This window comes from Lacerta agilis, chromosome 2 (genome assembly GCF_009819535.1).
Source record: "Lacerta agilis isolate rLacAgi1 chromosome 2, rLacAgi1.pri, whole genome shotgun sequence".
In the NCBI taxonomy this organism is placed as follows: domain Eukaryota; kingdom Metazoa; phylum Chordata; class Lepidosauria; order Squamata; family Lacertidae; genus Lacerta; species Lacerta agilis.
The window spans coordinates 6,981,195-7,004,235 of record NC_046313.1 but is presented as its reverse complement, the minus strand read 5'-3'; the positions used below and the strand labels follow the sequence as shown (position 1 = coordinate 7,004,235).

The 23,041-nt window shown below is 46.6% G+C and overlaps 1 protein-coding gene across 1 annotated transcript in view; it reads right to left on the bottom strand.

Moving 5' to 3' along the window:
* Nucleotides 1–962: 962 nt before the first annotated feature.
* LOC117043018 overlaps nt 963–23,041 on the bottom strand; it is a 49,584-nt gene continuing 27,505 nt past the window's right edge. The window contains exons 3-9 of the mRNA XM_033142642.1: nt 22,368–22,428; nt 18,517–18,612; nt 9,547–9,714; nt 7,549–7,674; nt 4,942–5,162; nt 4,365–4,420; nt 963–3,786 (exon numbers count right to left, since the gene is read on the bottom strand). Of these exons, the coding sequence (XP_032998533.1) occupies nt 1,376–3,786; nt 4,365–4,420; nt 4,942–5,162; nt 7,549–7,674; nt 9,547–9,714; nt 18,517–18,612; nt 22,368–22,428 (3,139 nt within the window). The 3' untranslated portion in view covers nt 963–1,375. The remainder of the gene's footprint in view (nt 3,787–4,364; nt 4,421–4,941; nt 5,163–7,548; nt 7,675–9,546; nt 9,715–18,516; nt 18,613–22,367; nt 22,429–23,041) is intronic.

The window sequence follows — 23,041 nt, the reverse complement described above, 5'->3', positions numbered from 1 at the left end:
TAGGCAGTTAGCCCCGAATTTATGCTAAAAATCACTGAGGTGCACCTACTTCGCTTTACTTCACTTTCTTTTTGTCTGGTTCTTATGGTGCTCTCTCAAAGCAAATACAAATGGACAATTCCATACCAGCTACAGTGGTACCTCAGGTTACAAACACCTCCGGTTACAAACACTTCGGGTTACAGACTCCGCTAACCCGGAAATAGTACCTCGGGTTAAGAACTTTGCCCCAGGATGAGAACAAAAATTGCACAACGGCAGCGGGAGGCCCCATTAGCTAAAGCGGTACCTCAGGTTAAGAACGGTTTCAGGTTAAGAAGGGAACTCTGGAACGAATTAAGTTCGTAACCAGAGGTGCCGCTGTATTCCTAATGGTAGCATGGTTACAAACACTCATTTTGCATCTATTTTGCACCAGGAGTTTCGTGGCATCTAACCTGCTGGAGATTGTATATGCTCACAGTCTGCTTCAGGAGCATAAGGGAACAAGAGTTTGTGGTATTGTCTCATGCAACTGGCAGGCACTCTGAAGAACTGGGATGGAAGAACGAAATTCTCCATCCATTATAGACCAGGTTTTGTCGAGTTGGGGACAAGTTAAGACCCCATGTGACGTGTGCTTATCTGTACGCAAGAGTCGTGGAATAGCTCACAAGCAAAAAACTGTAGACAGCTGAAGTACCGTATATGAAGTGCCTACTAAAAAACAAACAAGTGTTTGACACAGTTTTAGCAAGATGAGGCCCCACCACGACCTGACTTATACATATTTTAGTTTGACAGAGTCTTCTGAGGAACTGAGGGGAAAAAATGCTCTGCCTTTAAGAACCCAGCAGATAAACTCAAAATGGTGTCCCTAAAAGCAGCCACAAGAGGAGCAGTGAAATGTCCCCACTGGTTGCATTCCACATACAAATAATAATAATAATAATAATAATAATAATAATAATAATAATAAATCCCTTGCTGAGCACCACTTGTATTTCAAAAAGCCCAGAAATAATTTAATCTACATATTCATTTTTTTTGAGTATAAGTAAAAGAAAGAAGGTGGAAAGGGCACTGTTTATAATACAGTACAAGTCAAAAGACTATTCTGTTGGCTTCTAGGTTCTTCCAATAGGTAATGCTGGTATTATAACTCCAATACTAGTTTTCCCTCACCACAGAGAATGCTACTCTGTGAACTTGACCCCCACAAACCCTAAGAGACAAGGAAGGTTTCGTTGCCACCTGTAGGAGTCCGATTTCCAACTGTTAACCTCAGGAATGTAAGGCTTAATGTGGATTTCCATGTGTGGACCATGAGTCAACGGATGGAATGAGGCTTCTAGAAGAAGGTATCTGGATCCCAGTCATGTGCTCTGGGGGACACTTACTCCATAGAGCCAGACTCAACATAGTAGCATACTTCACCAGCTGGAAGGTGGTGGTGCTCATCAGAGCTAAATTCATAGACCATACAGACAGGGATTGCAATTGCTGGCTCATCACTCTGGGATCTGGAAAGGCCTCCCTCCACCCAAGGTCCACTCTCTGGGAAGCCTTCATGTCCACCACTGTGGCTTATACACAGGTTATCCACTGGGGCCTCTTCACTTCTGCCGCTGTAGCTTCTAGAGAGACCAACTTCTAGCACATTTTCTTTTTCAGAGCTGTGGCTTCGAGACAGACTGCTTTCTGGAGCATCTTCACTTTCAGTTCTAGACAAATTAGGGGGTGAAATAACTGCACATCTATAGCTGTAGCTTCTAGAAACTGTGCCCTCTGGGATATATTCAGTTTCTTTGCTGCTGCTTCTAGATAGACTAGCCTCTGAGGCACCTCTGCTTACTTCACTGGAGCTTCTATAAAAATCAGCTGGTTTAAAGCTCCCACTTTCTCCACTGTGGCTTCTAGAAAAGCTTGGCTCTATAACATCTTCACTTCTTCTGTGAATCCAAATAGGAGTAGATGTCTCCACAGGGCCTCCACTCTCACCGCTGGGACTTCTAGCAAAACTATCGCCTTTGGCTTCTGTACTTCTACAAAGACCGGACTCTAAGACAATTTCATGGGCCTCACTATAACTGTGATCATCTACCAACCTTCCACTTGTATCACTATGACTTTCTTTGCTTTCACTGCTGCGGTCTCTTGAAAGGCCACCACCTACAAATCTTCCACTGTTGCTGCTTTGGCTTCTGGAAAGACTACCCTCCAAGATGCCTCTGCCTCCACTACTATGACTTCTAGAAGCACTACTTTCTATAAAGGTTGCATTAGTACCACTGGAGCATCTAGAAAGGTTGCCCTCTTCAGTGCGGGCTCTAGTAAAGACAGTGTCTGCAAAGCCTCCACTTCTGCTTCTAAAAGAACCACCCTGTGAGCCATCTCTGCTGGCCTTGCTGCTGCTTCTAGAAACTCCACCAACTGGAACTCCACCATCTTCAGCGCTGTTGGTTCTGGAAACCGCAGACTCAGCATAACCTTCGCTTCCATGGCTGTCATGGGCTTCCTTTTCATCACTGTAGCTTCTAGAAGGGTTGTTAACTGAGATGTAGCTGCTTGCCCCACTATGACTTCTAGATATGCTACCCACTGGGACTCCGCTATCTTCAGCACTATTGGTTCTAGAAACATTAGGCTCCGCATACCCTTCACATCCATGGCTAACATCACTCTCGTTTCTAGAAAGGCTACCACTAGAGACATAGCTGCTTGCCCCACTATTGCTCCTATAAATGCCACCCACTGGGACTCCACCATCTTCAGCACTGTTGGTTCTAGAAACAATAGGCTCAGCATACCCTTCACTTCCATGGCTAACATCACTATTGTTTCTAGAAAGGCTACCACCAGAGACATAGCTGCTTGCCCTACTATTGCTCCTAGAAATGCCACCCACTGGGACCCCACCATCTTCAGCACTGTTGGTTCTAGAAACAATAGGTTCAGCATACCCATCACTTCCATGGCTAGCATCACTATTGTTTCTAGGAAGGCTACCACCAGAGACATAGCTGCTTGCCCTGCTATTGCTTCTAGATATGCCACCCACTGGGACTCCACCATCTTCAGCACTGTTGGTTCTGTAAACACTAGGCTCAACACATGCTTCACTTCCACAGTTTCCATGGATTTCATTTTCATTACTTTGGCTTCTAGAAAGGCCACCTTCCACATAGGATGCACTGGTACCACTATCGCTTCTAGAAAAGCTGCCCCCTGAGACACCTTCACTCTCACCACTATGAGTTCTAGCAAACACTTTATCTGCTAAGTCTCCACTTCTGGCGCTTTGGCTTCTAGAATAGTTGCCCTCTTGGACACCTTCACTTGCGCCACTGTTGGTTCTAGCAAATACACTGTCAGTCAAACCAGCACTTCTGTTGCTTTGGCTTCTAGAGAGGCTGCCTTCTAGGTTATCTCCACTCCTGTTACTGTGGCTTCTATAACTCCCACTTCCATGACCCTGACTTCTAGAAACATTGCTATCCATGGTGTCTTCAATGTCAGCAAAATTTCCACTTCTGCTGCTGCTTCGAGAAGTACGACTCTCCAAGGTACCTTTGCGGATACTGCTGTGACTTCTTGAAGCCTCTGAGATACCCTCTGAAGGACCTCCACTTCTATTGCTATGGCTTCTAGATAAATCATCATTGGAAAACCCTCTGCTTCCACCACTGTGACTTCTAGAAAGTCCACTTTCCAAACTGCTTCTGCTACGGTTCATGTTATCTGTTGAAACTTCTTTTGCTATGCTTGCCGCATTGGAGGTGGTTGTGACGTTGGTGTTTGATGAAGCTGTGAAGGAAAAACAGAGAGGATGGTTGCAGTTTTGGGAGGTTTCTCTTATACGTTTACTGTAGTGTTTTTCATTTTGAAGGGCATTCCACTTAAGTATTTGAATCTAAAGCATCTCTCCAGTGCTGGCTTCAGGGTTTTTCTGGGGGGGGGGCGTTTGGGCAAGATGACCTTAGTGGGACCTCCCTGAGTGGGCTCACCACCTTGTTGTTACTGTCCTAACTGCTGTTCTTTTCCCATTTGGGTCTAGTCTAATCACCCACTCAGATGGTGAGAGCAAGGCAACTGAAGGGTGCTATCTGCTCTGTCTTGTCAATAATTGCATGCATACAGAGGGAAGGTAAACAAGCAATGACAGCGAGCGGGAGGAGCAACAGGGCCTGAATGCCTTAGGTGTTGATAGTGGGTCTCCTGCAAGGACCTGGACCTTGGCAGGTGCCCAAAGGCCTTCTTGCTGCTGCTTCTCAACTCAATCTCCTTTTCAGCTTTTAGAAAGACTTGCGTCAAATGTAGGATGCTCTTCAGAATAATGAGCATAGCTGATAATCAATCAATCAAACAAACAAAAATAAACTTACAGAGCTTTGGCATGGAGTAGATTCTGCTAATGACAGCAGGCTGTGAGGACTCCATGCTGTGAAGGGAAAACAACCAAATGAGCTAAGCTACAGAAGAAGAAATGCATCTAAGGAAGTAGAGTTCAACAGTTTGGTTAAAAAGTCTGGGATCTGAATAGGAGTCATCACTGCTAAATCGGGTCCTCCCTCAAAGAGGGCACGTGTTGCAGTGTAGCCTGGCAACCAAACCCTTGTGTTGTGGGTGGGAACGTTTGGACACCCACAACACCCTATTGGTAGGTCCCTCGATGCTGGGTGTAATCAGACCAATGGGACGCTAGCAAAAGGAATCGAGGGACCTGCATCAACCCATGCATGTGTCCCTGAGCTTCCTCTTTGGACCAGTGCATCGGAACACCCACCCACCTCTCCCTATATTTAGGGCTTGCGCTTGACCTTGCTATATCTAAATATACAAATACTATTTGCAGGACATTCAGTTTCAAAGTTCCCAGAGGAGAATTTTGAACAGAAATGATTTTCAGCTCTGGCCTCTGTTCAAATCACACACATAGCGGCTTCCAGTCAGTATACACACCTGATTTCTTCCCCTTCCATCAGCTTCTGGTAGGTAAGAATCTCTATGTCCAGGGCCAGCTTGATATTCATCAGCTCTTGATACTCCTTGACAAGCTGAGCCAAGTCCTGCCTGGCATTGTGAAGAGCATCCTCCAACTTAGCCAGTTTGGCTTTGGCATCATTGAGTGCAGATTCACCTTGCACTCCAACCTCTTTGATGTTTTCCTCAAGACGTAGGCACTAGAATGGACAGAAGGCAACATGGAAGGTGGTGAATGAGGGAACATGGCTTGGGAGTTCTCCATGCTCTCCTCTTGCTCACTGCCTTCCATTTGACCCAAGTAAAATGCTGAATGGGTCACTCACAGGTATGTTCTCTCTGGAGATGGGCACCCCCTGGGGATGTTAGGTCCCTTGCAAGACTAGGGTCTGAAGTTACAACACTTCCCATGAGAGGGATGGAGAGATAGAGGAGGGTGGAAAGAGATGGACTTGCCAGTCTGCTCTACCACTTGAAGTATGCTGTCAGTAACAAATCATGCTGTGAAATTTGAGAACAACCACTTCCAAACCATGCTGGAAAAGCAACAATATTGAGTTCCAGATAAACTGTTCATTCAGCATTCATCCTGGTTTGCTTGCCCAGAGCTTCTGTGGAGGTTAGACTATATCTAGACATTTGCATGAAGGTTTGTTTGCATCCCATCCTGTTAATGATGAATTCATGCCACACTTTTCAATGTATTTCTCCTGCTGCTTTCCTAACTGCAAAAACATTCCCGGTTCTTTTTAGTGAATTTGTTGCACCAGGGTGACAGAGCGCTTGAATCTACCTTAATTGCACATACCTAAATTTCAAGTATGCACTTGAATCCCTCCAGCAATAGAGAGACAGTCTGGAGACACCCATATATAATTTCATGTATGAACAATAACAAATTTGTCAGGCTCTGGGTCCCTCCAGACTGCCAGTATTTTGCAGGAGGGATTCAAGTGCATACCAGAACTTTGGGTTTATGAATTTAAAGCGGATTAAAGGTCTCTGTCACAACAAACCCACTTTGGAAAAACTTCAGAGTTTAATAAGGTTGGGGTGGAAAGTAATGGAGAGATGCACTGAAATGTGCGAGATGAAGGAATGACTAACAGGGAGAAGTGTAAACAAGAAAATTAAGGCAAATGCAGGATGAAACCTCATAAGCCCTGCAAACTAATTAGAAGGAATGCTTAATGAAGACCAAATGTAGTCTAACCACTGTGTAAACTTGGTGCATGCAGGTCAGAATGCTGAATAAATGGATCATCAGGAAAAGCCTGCTTGCAATAAATCAGATATGCCAAGTAGGTTAACAAAACATAGCAGGCAAAATGCTGTCCTTTGATCCTATTGTAACTAATTTTACTAATGTTCCTCCACACCACACACTTTCCCTGCCCTATGAGACAAAATCCCCACATTCCTGTAGTGCAGGGGTGGCCCATCCTGTTTCGCCACCTGAGGCAACCAGGAAGGGGAAGGCACCACTGCCACTATCCCCTCTCCCACCAAAGCTTCACTTACTGGGGGTCACACAGCTGTGGCTTTCATCGAGATCTTGGAATCTGGAAGCCGCAGCTGCTTCCCCTTGAGGCAGTTGGGGCTGGAGGTGTCCCCCACCTCAGGAGACGTAAGGAGAAGCAGCAGTTCTTCTCATTGCTTCTCTGTCAGTGACAGGGATGGTTGGGGTGCTTGCAGGGGTGCCCCCCTCCTTTGGATTCCATAGCCCAAGGAAACTGCCTTGGTCTACCTCAGGGGCAGGACAGTCCTGCTGTAGTGTGTACATTTGTTAAGGCCAGAAGAAGAGGAGTTTGGATTTGATATCCCGCTTTCCACTACCCGAATGAGTCTCAAAGCGGCTAACATTCTCCTTTCCCTTCCTCCCCCACAACAAACACTCTGTGAGGTGAGTGAGGCTGACAGACTTCAGAGAAGTGTGACTAGCCCAAGGTCACCCGGCAGCTGCATGTGGAGGAGTGGAGACACGAACCCAGTTCCCCAGATTACGAGTTTGCCACTCTTAACCACTACACCACACTGGTGTACACCAGAAATGGGGGATAATGTTTAAGCCAGGGAATCCAGATACAGCACTGTCGATTTCAACTCCCATCAGCCCTAGCCATCAAGGCCAATGGTCAAGGGATTGTGGGAGTTCTTGACGAATAACACCAGGAGGACCACAGTTCCTCATCCTTGGCTCAGTTTTTGAGAAGCCTTGGATTGAACCAAGAGCATTCTGTATGTAAAAAAATGTGCTCTAAGCTATGGCCCCTCTAGCACAAATACTGCCAAGACCACAACCCTCTTTTGCCTGCCGTCTTTCTACATAGTTGCTGTAACATCCAGCTGTTCATATTGCATCAATTTCATCATGAATGTGGACAGGTCAAGCACTGCAGCCATATATACACCTAATTAGAATATAATATTAGAACAGCAAAAAGCATGTACTTTTACATTGTGTGTGTGTGTGTGTGTGTGTGTGTGTGTGTGTGTGTAGTACAACATCTGTGTGAAATCTTGATTTGGCATATGTCTTGATTCCCCCCCCCCCCATGCTTCCCCCTCCCACCTGCCACATCTTACTTGGCTTTTCAAGGACACGATGCAGGACCTCATTTTCTGGATCTGTATGTTTAACTCAGCAATCACCCTCCGGTCTTTAAGGAGATGGTCACCATACTTAGCAGACAGCACCTCTCTTTCATTCAGCTGGAGGAGAAAATGAAAATATATTACCCTCCTGTTAACAAAGCGATGCATGGGCACCAAGTAAGAGAATCAAGGAATGGAGGGCACTGGCGGACGAATGTGGGGGCGGGGGGAGCGGGTCGCCCCGGGTGCCATCCCGGGGGGTGCCATCACGGCCGCCCTTGCCCCCCGGGACGCTCGGCGCTCACAGCGCACACCCTAGGACGCACAACATGCTCCCGGAGACGCGTGTGTGCCCCCCCCCGATGTTCACCGCTCCCGGTGCCAGGGTACGTAGCTCTGCCACTGATGGAAGGGCCATAAACAAGACACATTCCTGGCAAAACCTGCAACAATGATTGTACTCATTACTGCTGGGACTTTCCTTGCCGCTTCAGCATGTTTGATCTGGGTATCGCCATTCATGCCAAATTCCTGAGGTCTGTTACTTCCTTTTCCATCACTGGGAGATGACAATCTATTCTGCCCACCAAGGACGAATCAGGTCTACCCCTTTCCATTTATCTGTTGTTGCTACTTGTCCTATCTGTATATTTTTGCAGGGTATGCAGTGCCATGGTGGAACCAAGCAGCTGTCGTTTTCCTAGGTGCGGGGCATATACTAAAAGAATGGCCCCGTCCATGGGCTATTCGGGTTGTGATTCAACACTGCCTAAATTCATGCTACTTTTCCAGGCTTTTAAGAAACAAACTATATATCAGTGTTTTTCAACCACTGTTCCGTGGCACACTAGTGTGCCGCAAGATGTTGCCTGGTGTGCCGTGGGAAAAATTCCAGCCAGAATATCAGCTTTGTGTTCAGCCAAACAGGCCCTGGTTGCGCACTGAATAAAGTATTTTATAATTTTTCATATTTCTGTTTACTTACTATTTCATAATAAAGTAATTATAAAATACTTTCTTTGTGTTTATTTGATTCCTATTCAAGAGAATTACTTTATATATAGTCAATATAGGCACAGAGTTAAATTTTTTAACATTTTCTAATGGTGGTGTGCCTCGTGATTTTTTTCATGAAACAAGTGTGCCTTTGCCCAAAAAAGGTTGAAAAACACTGCTATATATGAAGAGAAAAATATTGGGAGAAATATAGTCAGGCCAGCTGTGAAACATCTAGCAAACTCCTCTATGGGCTAATATTTCAGAACAGGTAATTATTCTGTGGGAATTAGACAAAAATCCCCCACTCTCTGGTCTACATCAGATATGTATGTATTAGTAGACTATCCCATCTCCACACATTAGTCTGGGAGGTGCAGATCAGGTTGGTTCATATTAAGTTCTTCACCCATCCATTTCTGTGTTCTCTCTTTAAGCAGCTCTGGTATTATAAGCCCTCCACCTTTGCTGTGTCTTTCCATTAGGACTTGGTGTCACCATCAGGGGCTTGGGGACAGTTCTCATTGTCAGGAGATGTCCTACTCACAAGTAGAACCCTGGCAGGGACATATGGCCGACTGGCATGTTCCCTCCCTCCTGGGTGATCGTTCGGGAGCTTCTCAAGCATTCTTCTGCCCGAACATCACAGCGACTGATGCCAGAAGACATCAGCACACTCACGGATCCGCAGTTTGCTCAGCTTGCTTGACAGAACTCAGCAACTCAGCATTTAGGCTAATCTACTTTTTTTAACAAATAAATACACACGGAGCACTGCAACATGGCTCCCTCTCTCTCTAGCATCAGACAGCAAAGAGAAAGAACAAAGGACAATAGTCCCACTTCAGGGAACACAGTAAGACAAACATCCTGTCTACGTCACATCCCATTCCTGTGGAATCAAAACACATACCCAGTCATGTGATAGACAACAAACCCATGACCACACACAGGGAATGGATCTCCAACACTAATTGACAAGCAGGTGTGTACCTTGCTTCGTGTGAGTGCCTCTAGTTCTTCCCAGCTCCTGATAGCCAGGTCTTCATACTGAGCTCTCACATCCTCCACGATCCGGTGAGGGTCAGGGTTGTATCTGTTGTTATCAATTCCCACTACGACAGAGATGTCCTTGATTTGTGACATCACCTCATCAAGTTCCTAGGTACAGCAGAAAGAAGACTGGGCTTGAGTTGTTGCCATACATATGCAAGGTCATGGTAATAATAATAATAATAATAATAATAATAATAATAATAATAATAATAATTTATTTATACCCCGCCCTTCCCAGCCAAAAACCGGGCTCAGGGCGGCTAACACTAATTAAAATCACAGCAAAAACATAAAAACAATCAATTTAAAATACAGATTAAAATACAAATTTAAAAATTCAAAATTAAAACTGCAGTCTCATTTTCAAATAGCCCACTAATAAAAGAATGAAGCATAAGTATCAAACAGAAACCAACCCAAAGGCCAGGTGGAACAGCTCCGTCTTGCAGGCCCTGCGGAAAGATGCCAAATCCCGCAGGGCCCTGGTCTCTTGTGATAGACTGTTCCACCAAGTCGGGGCCAATACTGAGAAAGCCCTGGCCCTAGTTGAGGCCAACCTAACATCTTTGTTGCTTGGTCCTCCAAAAGATTATTATTTGAGGATCTTAAGGTCCTACACGGGACATACCAGGAGAGGCGGTCCCTTAGGTACGAGGGTCCTAAGCTGCAACAAAGAACTGGGAGCTCTGCCGTGCATGGATATAATATTCGTTAACATTACTTAGCACTTTTTGATATTCAAAACTTTTCACCGACATTAGCTTAGCATAAGGTAATAGCACAATGCCCAGAGAGAGGGCAAAGGAGGTCATAGCTTTGCATAAAATGTGCACACACACATTATATGTGCAGAAGCAAGTTTAGAAATAATGACTGTAATTTAAACAGAAATATGATACATCTTACCAAAGTGGGGAAGATGGTGACTAGAGGACCATCCTGTGTAAGGTGGAAAATTTGTCCCTACACCTCAGTAATCCCTACATCAACTCTGCAAGGCAGGTTAGTACAGTATCATACCACCCCGCCCTTGGTCCATCTTGCTCAGAAATGTTTATGCTAACTGAAATATACTCGGAGTTGAGTGTTGATTTCATGCTCTTTATTTCAGCTCATGGTAAACAGTGAGTGAGTGCTTTCCTCCAAAACCTCTGGCTATATATACATTATTTACCCAATGGGTCCCGTGTGATTGGCTGATTCAATTCCCCTCCTGGAGCCTGATTGGACTGTTCCTGCAGACCAATCAGGTTGCTGCCTTCTAGGATCCTACCTGCCTATTGTTCTAGGTTGCTGCCTTCTAGGATCCTACCTGCCTATTGTTCTAGGCCTAGGATCCAAGCTCAGTACATAACACTAACCAACAGCAGCACACTGAGGTCTCTAGAAGGGGTGTTTCCCACCCCATCTGGAAAGGAACCTGAGACCTTTTGCATGAAAACATGAGCTCTGCCCATGAGCTCTATTTACACCTAAAGTAAAGGTAAAGGGACCCCTGACCATCAGGTCCAGTCGTGTCCGACTCTGGGGTTGCGGCGCTCATCTCGCTCTATATTCACTTTAAATCTGAAACCTTCCTTCCTTCCTTCCTTCCTTCCTTCCTTCCTTCCTTCCTTCCTTCCTTCCTCCCCCCCCCCCCATGCAGCAGCTCCTTGACCTCTGGCACACACCCACAGGATGACTGATGCTGTCATGATACATAGGAATTGTGCCCAGACTGCACCTAATAAAGACAGGATTCAGCTCAGTAACACTCAAAGGCATCATAATCCCAGCTAGCAAACCACACACACACACACACACACACACACACACACACATGCCTGCATGGCTGAAGGGCAGGCAAGATCTAACTTGAAGGATTCCGAAGCCAGGACACCTTGGATGTTTTTGTCCAGCTTCCTCCTCCTCCAACCTATGCCTTTCTCCAAACAACCTTGGTTTGTGACAGCCAATCTCCATTGGGCAAATGGATTAACTCCACCATTCCCAGCGCTTTTGTTTTTCCTCACTTTTATGGGAAGTTTAAAACTGTTTCCACATGGAGGGTTGCAGTTTTGCTTGCCCTGACTCTTGCCTCACTGGGAAGGAACAAAAACAGAATCCATGGTTTGCCCACCTATAGCAAAAAAACTGCTTGCCACCAAGCAGAGTTCTCAAATTACTGTCTCTTCCACATATACCTATTTCCTGAGTAAAGTAAACAAGAATTTTTGCACACCCCTCACCCTCATTTTAAAAGGAAATAAAGCCTAGAGGTATAGATGCAGAGAGAAGTATGTATGCACAGTTTTGAAGGATTCACAGAAGAATGGCTACTGGATATGTTAAAAAGGTAAAGGGAGCCGGCATACAACTTCCGGGTCATGTGGCCAGCATGACTAAGCCGCTTCTGGCGAACCAGAGCAGCGCATGGAAACGCCGTTTACCTTCCCGCCAGAGCTGTACCTTTTGATCTATTTGCTCTGCATGCTTTTGAACTTCTAGGTTGGCAGGAACAGGGACCAAGCAATGGGAGCTTACCCCGTTGCGGGGGTTCGAACCGCCAACCTTCTGATTGGCAAGCCCTAGGCTCTGTGGTTTAACCCACAGTGCCACCCGTGTCCCCCAGGATATGTTAACTCTATAGCAATTAAGATTGGCAACTGGGCCAAGAGGCAGAGTCATGGCAGAAGGCGGAGCCAGGCAGATGGCTTTGTGATGAGCCGTTAGCCACTTCATTAATTTATCTTTAAGGCAGTTGATTTTGCTGCTAAAGACCAACAGGGCTCCCCCTGTGTAAATTCGTGAACTCTGACACAGTGAAGGCTGAACAGAATATTCAGTTTTCAAGACACATAGCTGAAGGCTCTGTTTAAAGATTGGGAGGGGCAAATGGCTATCAGAAAACAATATACTGTATAAACATATATGAGCAAATCAGATAGACATGTGTGCACATTTTCATTTATAGAAGTATTAATACACCGCCCTCTGATAAAATATCAGGGCAGTGTATACTCTTTTAAACCCTATTAAAACAGCAGATAACAATAATTAAAATCACTGGCTACTCAACAAAATTTTAAACAATTGCATTTGCTTGGCCCTTTTCATTCATACCCTGTTTTTCATGGCCCAGAATCTTTAATCTAGATACCTGAAGCACAAACAATGCCACCTTGATAGAATTTCCCTTAATATATGCATTTTTTTTGTAGACATTGTTTGGTTAGATAACTGCATCACAAAATTTGGATAACTGCAAATGCTGAAAGATAGCTGTATTTTGGTTTGCATCAGTGGGGTGTGGTCAATGGACTAGGAGAAGCTGCTGCTCACCCGTCCCGCCGCCCACCCCCCGCCAAAGCCTGCTTTAGCGGGAGCCGGGGGGTGGTGTAGGGGGCAAGCAGCACCTCTCCGCTACAGCGGAGAAGCTGCTGCTAGCCCCCCCCCCCGCCCAAGCCTGGCCAACACCCCCTCCATTTTGGCGCCCTAGGCAATTGCCTAGTCCACCTTAATGGACGCGCTGGCCCTGCCTTTGGCCCTAACTGTTCCCCTAGGAAAAATTTAACCGCAGGCCACCGATTTGCATATCGGTCTGGGAAGTGCGGATTTGGTAGATTTGCCTTTCGAATGAACTGGATGCAATTTCTCTCCCACCTCAAGTGCTATGATATGTTTAGAATAGTTATTTCCATAACTTTGGACAGAGAAACAGAAGAAAGGCTTGTACAAAATTAACCAAGGACTGTGAAACGACTAGAGGAATGTGGATTGAGACATGCACCCGGGGGTGAGGCATTGCTACGCTACGTAGCATGCATGCGAAGCGTTGCTATGTACGATGAATGCATCGCATGTAGCGACGGCACACATGCGCTGTACATAGCGGGTTGCTGGCGGCACCGCTCCAGCGCCATACGGACGGTGACGGGATCCTCTGTTCACGGCTGCAGCCACATGTAGAGGATCTTCCGCTCGTGGCTGCAGCAGTGAGCAGAGGATCCCGACACCATCCGTACGGCGCTGGAGTAGTGCCGCCAGCAACCTGCTATGTACAGCGCATGTGCGGTGTCACTACATGCGATGCATTCATCGTACGTAGCAATGCTGCGCATGCATGCTACATAGCGTAGCAATGCCTCACCCCCGGGTGCACGTCATGTTTGCCGCTCCGGGTGCCCGAGCGGTTTCCTACGCCACTGGCCATGTAAAGCTGGACATTACAAATTTGTATACCACCCTCCATCTGTAGATCTCACAGCGGTCATGAATGAAGCTCACATATTGCTTCTGATAGCCATTTGTCCCTCCCAGTGTTTACCCAGAATATTCAGTTATGCGTCTTGGACACCGGAAATCCTATTCAGCCTCTGCTTTGTCTTCTGAATTTTTTGTCCTAGACACTGCCCACACATTTTCAAACTTAATTTCGTAACCTTAAGGTCTAGTAACCTGCTTGAAATAAATAAAGCATCATGAAGCTGAGGATCTGAGGGTGCTAAAGTGTGAGGGAGAAGCAGGCGGGCAGTGGGTAGGGGAATCCACTGCTGCTGTTATGATCTCTTACTGCTGGTGACATTTGCATTTGTATATGGAAACTTCTGCTGGCTCTCTGCCTCCTAACACTGCTTGTGAAATAGAAAGTGGGGAGGAAGAGGACATAAGGCACAGGAGGATATAAGACATCTATGGAAAGAAGGAAGCCTACGAAAAGTAATCTCTGCCAGTCCTAGCAACCATTACGGCCTCTACCTTCTGGCCAAAGCAACAAATGCACAAGAAAAATGGAAGCAAAGGAGACATGGTGACAAACTAGGTAAAGGTAAAGGGGTCCCTGACCATTAGGTCCAGTTGTGTCCGACTCTGGGGTTGCGGCGCTCATCTCGCGTTACTGGCCAAGGGAGCCGGCGTACAGCTTCTGGGTCATGTGGCCAGCATGACAAAGCCGCTTCTGGCGAACCAGAGCAGTGCAAGGAAACGCCGTTTACCTTCCCGCCGGAGCGGTACCTATTTATCTACTTGCACTTTTGACGTGCTTTCGAACTGCTAGGTGGGCAGGAACTGGGACCGAGCAACGGGAGCTCACCCCATTGTGGGGATTCGAACCGCTAACCTTCTGATCAGCAAGCCCTAGGCTCTATGGTTTAACCCACAGCGCCACCTGCGTCCCTTGGTGACAAACCAGCTCTACTTTAATTAACAGGCCACTCCATTAATGTAATAACCTTGGAGTCATTTTATGCTGATCGCTGGAGCACTGTCTGTGAAATGGGAGCAATAAATGGGAGTTCTAAACCTCGGTGTGCAGGATAAAGCTCAGGAAAAGTACTCGAAAGGCAAGCTTGGAAACACCTCTTCCTTAATTTATTTGGCATCAGACAACGCAGGGAAGGTCAAGTGGCTTGAAGTGATCCTGCATTTCAAGAGAGGGCAGGAGAAAGTTGCTATATCTGGCACAGGTAGAAGGTGGTAGATGGGGTTGCAGAAAAGCTTGGTTTAAGAAAGAGGTATTGGAGCAGGATTCCAAGAGCAAAACAGAAATGGGTGTGACAAACAAGAGTGTGAAAGATTGTCCTCAACAGAATGGGCTTTCCATAGCTGGGTCAGTCTCCACAACTGAGAGGAACCGTCATGCTAGATTGAGGCAAGCAGTTCAGTAGACGCTCCTTGCGGATAGCATATCTTGAATTCCTAAGGAAAAGTCACCGTCTGATTATGTATCTAGGCCAAATGCAATGAGGGCGATGTGGGCAGTAGGGTGAGTGCTGCTGGGGAATTCCTTCCTGAAGCAGCTGAAGATGTTCGTGTCTCAAACAAGTAGGGCTGTCATTGAACCCTGGTTGCAGATCCTATGCCTGGGGGAGATTAGAGGTCATAGAATCATAGAGTTGGAAGAGACCACAAGGGCCATCCAGTCCAACCCTCTGCCAAGCAGGAAACACCATCAAAGCATTCCTGACAGATGGCTGTCAAGCCTCTGCTTAAAGACCTCCAAAGAAGGAGACTCCACCACACTCCTTGGCAGCAAATTCCACTGCCGAACAGCTCTCACTGTCAGGAAGTTTTTCCTAATGTTTAGGTGGAATCTTCTTTCTTGTAGTTTGAATCCATTGCCCCGTGTCCGCTTCTCTGGAGCAGCAGAAAACAACCTTTCACCCTCCTCTATATGACACCCCCAAGTGCTGTCTCCTCGCGTCCTCAGGTGGTCAATTTTCCTTGCCGGCTACCAGTATGCACTGATTCATCGCCCTGGGAAAGCGATGGGCCACGCAGACGCCCTCAGCAGGCTACCACTACCAGAAACAGGCCCCGACCCAGCACCCGCACAAGAGGTTATGAGCCTGGAGCTGCTTCCCGACCGCCCTATTCAGGCACAAGAAGTTGCACACCATTCCAAGAAAGATAGGGTCATCTCCCGGGTCCTGGACTGGGTGTGGAGGGGATGGCCCAGCAGCAGCCCCGGGCCAGAATTCGCTGGCTACACAACCCGTAAACATGAACTGTCGGCCCACAAGGGGTGCCTGTTATGGGGAAGCAGGGTCGTCGTTCCTGAGCCCCTTCGCAAAAGGGTCCTTGCAGCCCTTCACGAGACACACCCAGGGGTAGTGAGAATGAAGGCCCTCGCCAGGAGTTATGTATGGTGGCCAGGGATTGACGGAGAGATAGAGACCTGGGTCAAACACTGCCAGGCCTGCCAAGAATCCCGCCCAGATCCCCCAAGGTCCCCAGTGCAGTCCTGGGAGTCCGCCCGAGCACCATGGTCACGGCTGCACATGGACTTCGCGGGCCCCTTCCAGGGGAAAACATTCTTCATAGTGGTGGACTCCTACACCAAATGGCTGGAAGTCGCACTGGTACCATCCACTTCTACGTCCGCAGCCATCAAGGTACTACGCAGGCTGTTTGCAACCCATGGACTCCCTGACACTCTCGTCTCAGACAACGGAACCGCATTTACGTCAGAAGAATTCCTGACCTTCACAACGCAGAATGCCATCCGCCACAGTCAACAGGGTGACGGGCCCTGTGTCATACGAGGTGCTAACAGAGGGGGGGCAATGCTGGCGCCGCCACTGCGACCAGCTACGGCGACGATTCCCAGGAGAAAACCAGGAGGAGGACAGGTCAGAGGAGTCCCAAGGGAACAGTGGGGCATTGAGACCCGTAGAGCAGGAGGGGCCGGCAGGGGAGGCAGAATCAGTAAATACTGAGAGGACCCGAGAGGCCGAAAGGGCACCGGAACCAGAGCCACGACAGAGCGAGCTGGTTGCACCAGACCAAACAGCCCCATCACAACCAGCAGCCTCGGAACACGAGCCAGAACCAGAACCCCTGACCAGGGAACAGCCTAGGCCGCAACGCACACGTAGGCGACCAGCGTACCTTGAGGACTATGGATGCAACCTCCCAGGCAGGACTGGAACTTAGAGGGGAGGGGTGTTATGTACTGAGTTGAATAGGATCCAAACTGCAGCAGGCTGATTGGTCCTGGAACAATAGGATTGAGATTGCAGCAGTCTGACTGGTCCCAGAACAATAGGATTGAGATTGCAGCAGTCTGACTGGTCCCAGAACAATAGGATTGAGATTGCAGCAGTCTGACTGGTCCCAGAACAATAGGATTGAGATTGCAGCAGTCTGATTGGTCCGCAGGAGCCACCCAATCCAGCTCCAGGTGGAAGTGAATCTGCACTCTGATTGGCATACAGGAGTATCCCGGAATTAGCCAATCACGTGGGGCCCATTGTGTAAATAGTGTATATAAAGCAAACGTTTTGGGGGAACTACAGTCCTCACTACTATGAGCTGAATAAAGAGCATGAAATTCACACTCGACTCCGAGTATCTTTCAGCTATCATATCACCCCTTAACCTTCTCTTCTCCAGGCTAAACATACCCAGCTCCCTAAGCCGTTCCTCATAAGGCATCGTTTCCAGGCCTTTGACCATTTTGGTTGCCCTCCTCTGGACACGTTCCAGCTTGTCAGTATCCTTCTTGAACTGTGGTGCCCAGAACTGGACACAGTATTCCAGGTGAGGTCTGACCAGAGCGGAATACAGTGGAACTATTACTTCTCTTGATCTAGATGCTATACTCCTATTGATGCAGCCCAGAATTGCATTGGCTTTTTTTAGCCGCCGCATCACACTGTTGACTCATGTCAAGTTTATGGTCTACCAAGACTCCTAGATCCTTTTCACATGTACTGCTCTCAAGCCAGTTGTCACCCATCCTGTATTTGTGCCTTTCATTTTTTTTGCCCAAGTGTAGTACTTTACATTTCTCCCTGTTAAAATTCAACTTGTTTGCTTTGCCCCAGTTCTCTAATCTCTTAAGGTCATTTTGAAGTGTGATCCTGTCCTCTTGCTTCTCAGCTTGGGCCGTAACTGGTGTACTATGTTTTGGAAGGGTGGGCACACATCACAGCTACATGCTGTATTCATTTTGACAAAGTAAATAAACCCTGTTGGTTTTGTTTTTTAAAAAAATTATAATTTGCAGTTGTCTTCCTAATTTGTCTCTGGCCATCATTGAAGGTACTGTGCTGTTGTTGTTTTGAAAAAAAAGTTTGCCTTGTCTTGCAAGGCTGTTTTTAAGGGATCAGCCTTGGCTGAGAAAGTGTCACATGGTGTGCTCTGACGCCTCAGACAGTGTTGCTGTAAGATCAAATTGCATGGTTCCCAGCAATTATTATGCGGCAACATTGTTTGCTTTGCACTGATTTTGTATGGAGAATGAGCTGTAACCCACAGGTGTCTCTGTGTTTCGTTAAAAAAAAAAAACTGAACAAGCACTAAGGAGAACCTTCACTGAATTAGGAACATACAGAAAACTGAATTCTCTCTGGAAATTTACCGTAGACCAACAGTCCAATCAAAACACACCTGTAGCCCACCTTGCTCTTTCATGCTTCCTCTTACCTGTTCATAGATATTTTTCATCAACTCTGCTACAGCAAGAAGTCCACTCAGTTTTGCTTCAAGTTCAGTTTTGTGCAGGAAGCCATTGTCCAGATCCTGCGTAGAACAGCAAGAGAAGAAGAGTTTGTGTTTTTTTTTCATTTGAGTTGGAACTTTTGACCAAAAGTTAAGAGTGCCGCAACATATTGTTGGGGAGGAGGAGAAGTACCCTCTGCTGACTGATGCTTAGATGCTCTCTAAACATTCCCACCATAACTCTGACCTTCCCCATTCAGTACCACAGGGCTTGAATAATTATACCTGATTCTCCTACTTCCATATGCACAGTTTCAAAATGCAATCTGCTTAAAAACATACATCCATGTCAAAGATCAGTGGGTTGTTTTTTTTAAGAAAACCTTCTGCTTTCCAGGAACCCTTTCCATGTTGACTTCTTTGTTAGTTAACTCTCTTACACATTTACTACTGCATCTCCAGGCAGTACAGATGATTCTGGGACATGCTAGTATATGCTCAATTTGTATAAGGTGATGGCAAGCATATTCAGTCCCACTGCTGCCACATTTGAGCTGCATCCAACACTCAGCCAGCTCTCTTCTGAAGCTGCACATTGCTATGAAAGATCACAACATGTGTACAATCTAGTCCAGGATTGCTTTTCCTCCTCCACCTATCTTCTTGTTGGGAAGCTTTTTGGAAGCTTTTGAGGAGGCCACCCAGATGCTGTTGGACCACAACACCCACCACCCCTGACCATTAACCATGTTGAATGGGGCTGATGGGAGTTGGAGTCCAACAGCATCCAGAGGGCCACAGGTTCCATAGCCCTACTTCAGAGGAACTCCAAATTGTGTGGCCAGGCGGAGCCCCCCAAACCCCATGTAGCCCCTGAGCGGAATAATGACACCAGACAATGTGCTATGGGATTAAAATTGGCCACAACTTTATTAAGATTCAGATGTAGGAAGACCTTGGCTCAGGCATTGGGCGTTTATCCTTCCCAGCCCTCCAGCTGGGGGTCTGGGTAACTTCAGGGTTATCCAACATGTGTGGGGATTGGGCTAAGTCTGGAGAACATGTGTTCAAGCAGAGAGCCCGCCCCCCATTTGCCACCGCTGGAAGGGGAGGGCAATGACAATCTCTGGGCGTATGGCCAATGCCTCCCCCCAAGCCCCTTTAACGGGAACCCTGTTATCGGCGCTGCATGGGGGCCATGGAGTCACCGCCCCATGCCCCCCCCTTAGGAAGATGACTAAAGGATTCCTCCCAAGGCCTGAAACCGCCCAAGTTGTGATGAATTGCTACGGGAAAGGCGAAACCTGCCTATGCAGGGAAATTCCTTTCCGGCCCTTCAACAGCGGCCTTGACATAGCAGCGCCTGCATGCTTGTGTGCCTGTGGAAAAGAGGTTAACCTGTAAAGTCATCGTTAATTGAGGGAGTGGAGGGTGGGGGAAGCTCTGGAGCCAACTGCTGCTTCTCAGGTAAGCTACACCCTCTATTGTGTACTGTGTGGTCCCTCCTCCCACCTGGCCAATCCCCCTGGCAACACCTCCCCAGGCGGGATTGGCGGCTGACTGGGGTAGGCGGAGACCACAGGTATCTTGCCCGGGAAGGTGGTGCCAGTCCGAACTGCCAGGTGCTGCTGTGGGATCTAAGGGGGCTGCGCGCGACCACGCAAAATGCGCACCCCATTTGATGTGGGGAATGGTCACTTTCTGTTTGGAACCAAAATCACATTGAGGGAGTTCTGGTATGTGCACTTGCCCTCATTTAGGGTTTGGGTTATACACTTCCCTTTTGCTCCATGCCCCACAATATAGGTAAGATTTTATCACTGCTTTAGGGTTGCATGCAACAAAGTTGTTCCATTTGTGCAAGGGCTTCTGCAACAAACTTCCCTTCCCTCTCCCTTTTCCTCATGCTGCCATTTGCTCTGGAGGGTAGAGGCATACACAACAACTCCTAGAGGTTAAGGCAGTTCCCCCTCAATGTATTTTTTGATGGGACCAGACCCACTCAATGTTCAGAGGACATTCGGCTCTGCCCCCGACTCTTCAGGACATTGCACATGTGACATCAGGATGTTGATCAGGCAGGCCCCTCAATCAACTTGCAAAGATGGCGCCTCTGGTTAGGGGAAACCCCATAACAGATTTGGGAGGGATGGGGGAAGGAGAGGGAGGGAAAGTTCTGTGGCCCAAATGGTATGACACTGTTGTATATAACTCTTCATTCAGTTGGAAATTAGGTGGACCACAGAGGTAAGGAAGCTGGGCTGGTCCACAAATTACTCTTTTAATTAGAAGAAAAAAATAGTGTTGAATAGCACCAGCAGAGTAAACAGAAAGGCACTTGCAAGCTGGTTTCAATGCAGGATGAACACATTTAAAAGGAATTTGTAATTCATAGCAGCAGCAGCAGTATATCACAGGGAATATTTTTGACGCCCAACTTTGTTTCGTACTTGAAGGTCCCCACAGCAATCACCTTCAGATTCAAGGCTGTCCATCAAGAGGTGGAGTGAGGCAAGTTAGAAGTAACACAAGAGCGTCATTATGCCTTAAGAACAGGAAAGGCTGGAAATTTCTGTTTGCACTAAAAACATCATTGAAATCTTGAACAAGTTTCTTATAATCATACAGGTTTGTCCCATACATGCTTCTCAGAGTGCCAGATGACAATGAACAATTACAGATTGTCTTGGTTCCAATGTTTTTAAAACCTCCTTTTCAGAAGAATAATTATAATCAAGATCAGAGGCCAAAATTATTCGATACAATAATATGGCTGCTGACCAAAATCATGATTCATTTGCAGCAGTATCTAGAAATAACAAATGCTGTAAGGATTTGACAATTATCACAGTCCAAATTTTGCTTCTGTAAGGGGCAGCCAGGACATTGACAAAACTAACAAGTTAAGGGACCCCTGACCATTAGGTCCAGTCGTGGATGACTCTGGGGTTACGGTGCTCATCTCGCTTTATTGGCCGAGGGAGCCGGCGTACAGCTTCCGGGTCATGTGGCCAGCATGACTAAGCCGCTTCTGGCGAATCAGAGCAGTACACGGAAACGCTGTTTACCTTCCCGCCAGAGTGGTACCTATTTATCTACTTGCACTTTGATGTGCTTTCGAACTGCTAGGTGGGCAGGAGCAGCTGGGACCGAGTAACGGGAGCTCACCCCGTCACGGGAATTCAAACCACCGACCTTCTGATCAGCAAGCCCTAGGCTCTGTGGTTTAACCCACAGCGCCACCCAAGTGTAAATCAATTTTAAAAATTAAAAAGCCAAAATGTCTACTTTTGAGAACTCAATTAATTTTCAACCCCTCGTTCACTTTATTCATTTCAGTAATATTTTTTTCAGCGTATAAACTATATTAAAAAAGAGAGGGTTGACACCTTTTCGAACTTCAACCCTTTTGGTTTAAATAAGCACTTTGTTTGCTTTTCATTTATTCCTAGTGGTCCAAGTGGACCTATGATCATCCTTTTCGGACCGACACAAATTAGTCAGGTCTAACCACACTATTTCCATTTTTCTTCCTCTTTGAGACCATAACCACCCCATTCAAAACCAGTCCATTTTCTCTCTTTTTGTCTCTCTCCCATGCCTATCTGTGTCCATTCCAAAGCAGACAATCCCATCAAGGGACAATCTTGGGGTTCCTGGTTTAAACAAAAGAAGTGCCTCCCCCCATGAAAAAGCCTTTAAAAGTTCTCTCTCTCTTTCATATGAGATTTTATGTAAACCTGCCAGTGATGCAGCTGTCATCGAGGGAGGTGGGCATAGGGACCAGCACTACCACTGCATGGATGTGAAACTGAAGAGTTTTGGGTCTACTTTACCTTTTTGAGTGTCATGAAGGTGAATTCCATCCCAGTGCGTTTGTTTATTTCTTCCTCATATCTAAAGGAAAGGAAGGATGGCTGGTATGAATGAAATGGCAAAAGGTATAATTTAAGCAGTGTATATAATTTAGGCACTCAAGCTGTTTGTTTGTTACTTCCTCATATCTAAAGGAAAAGAGGGATGAATGGTATGAACGGAATGGCAGAAGGTATAATTTAAACAGTGCATATAATTTAGCTTCTCTAGAGTTATTTCCATTTTCTGTTTAGGAAACAGAATCGGTGTTTTCCCCACATCCATCCCATCCCACTCACAAGCCACAAAAAAGTCACGTCTGAGCTATCATCTCATTAACTTGTGAATTATCATACCTCTTAGAGACATAATTTTGAATTATGGGCCCATTCTGCTGGATCCTGTACAGATAATGCTGCAATAAGAGATTGCTCCTACCCTAAAGAGTTTGTAGAATGACTAGAAAATGTTTGGGAGGAGAACTAACATGAGAAATAATAGCAGATGAAATAAGGGCACTAGGTAAGTGCAGAAGATATGGAAAATAATCTCTAATTAGTGTGTGGCTAATCACATCATCCCACTGCCTCAAAGAACAAAAGAGATTTCCTTCATCTGCACCACCCCATTTCCTTCTTCCCAAGCACAGTGCAAA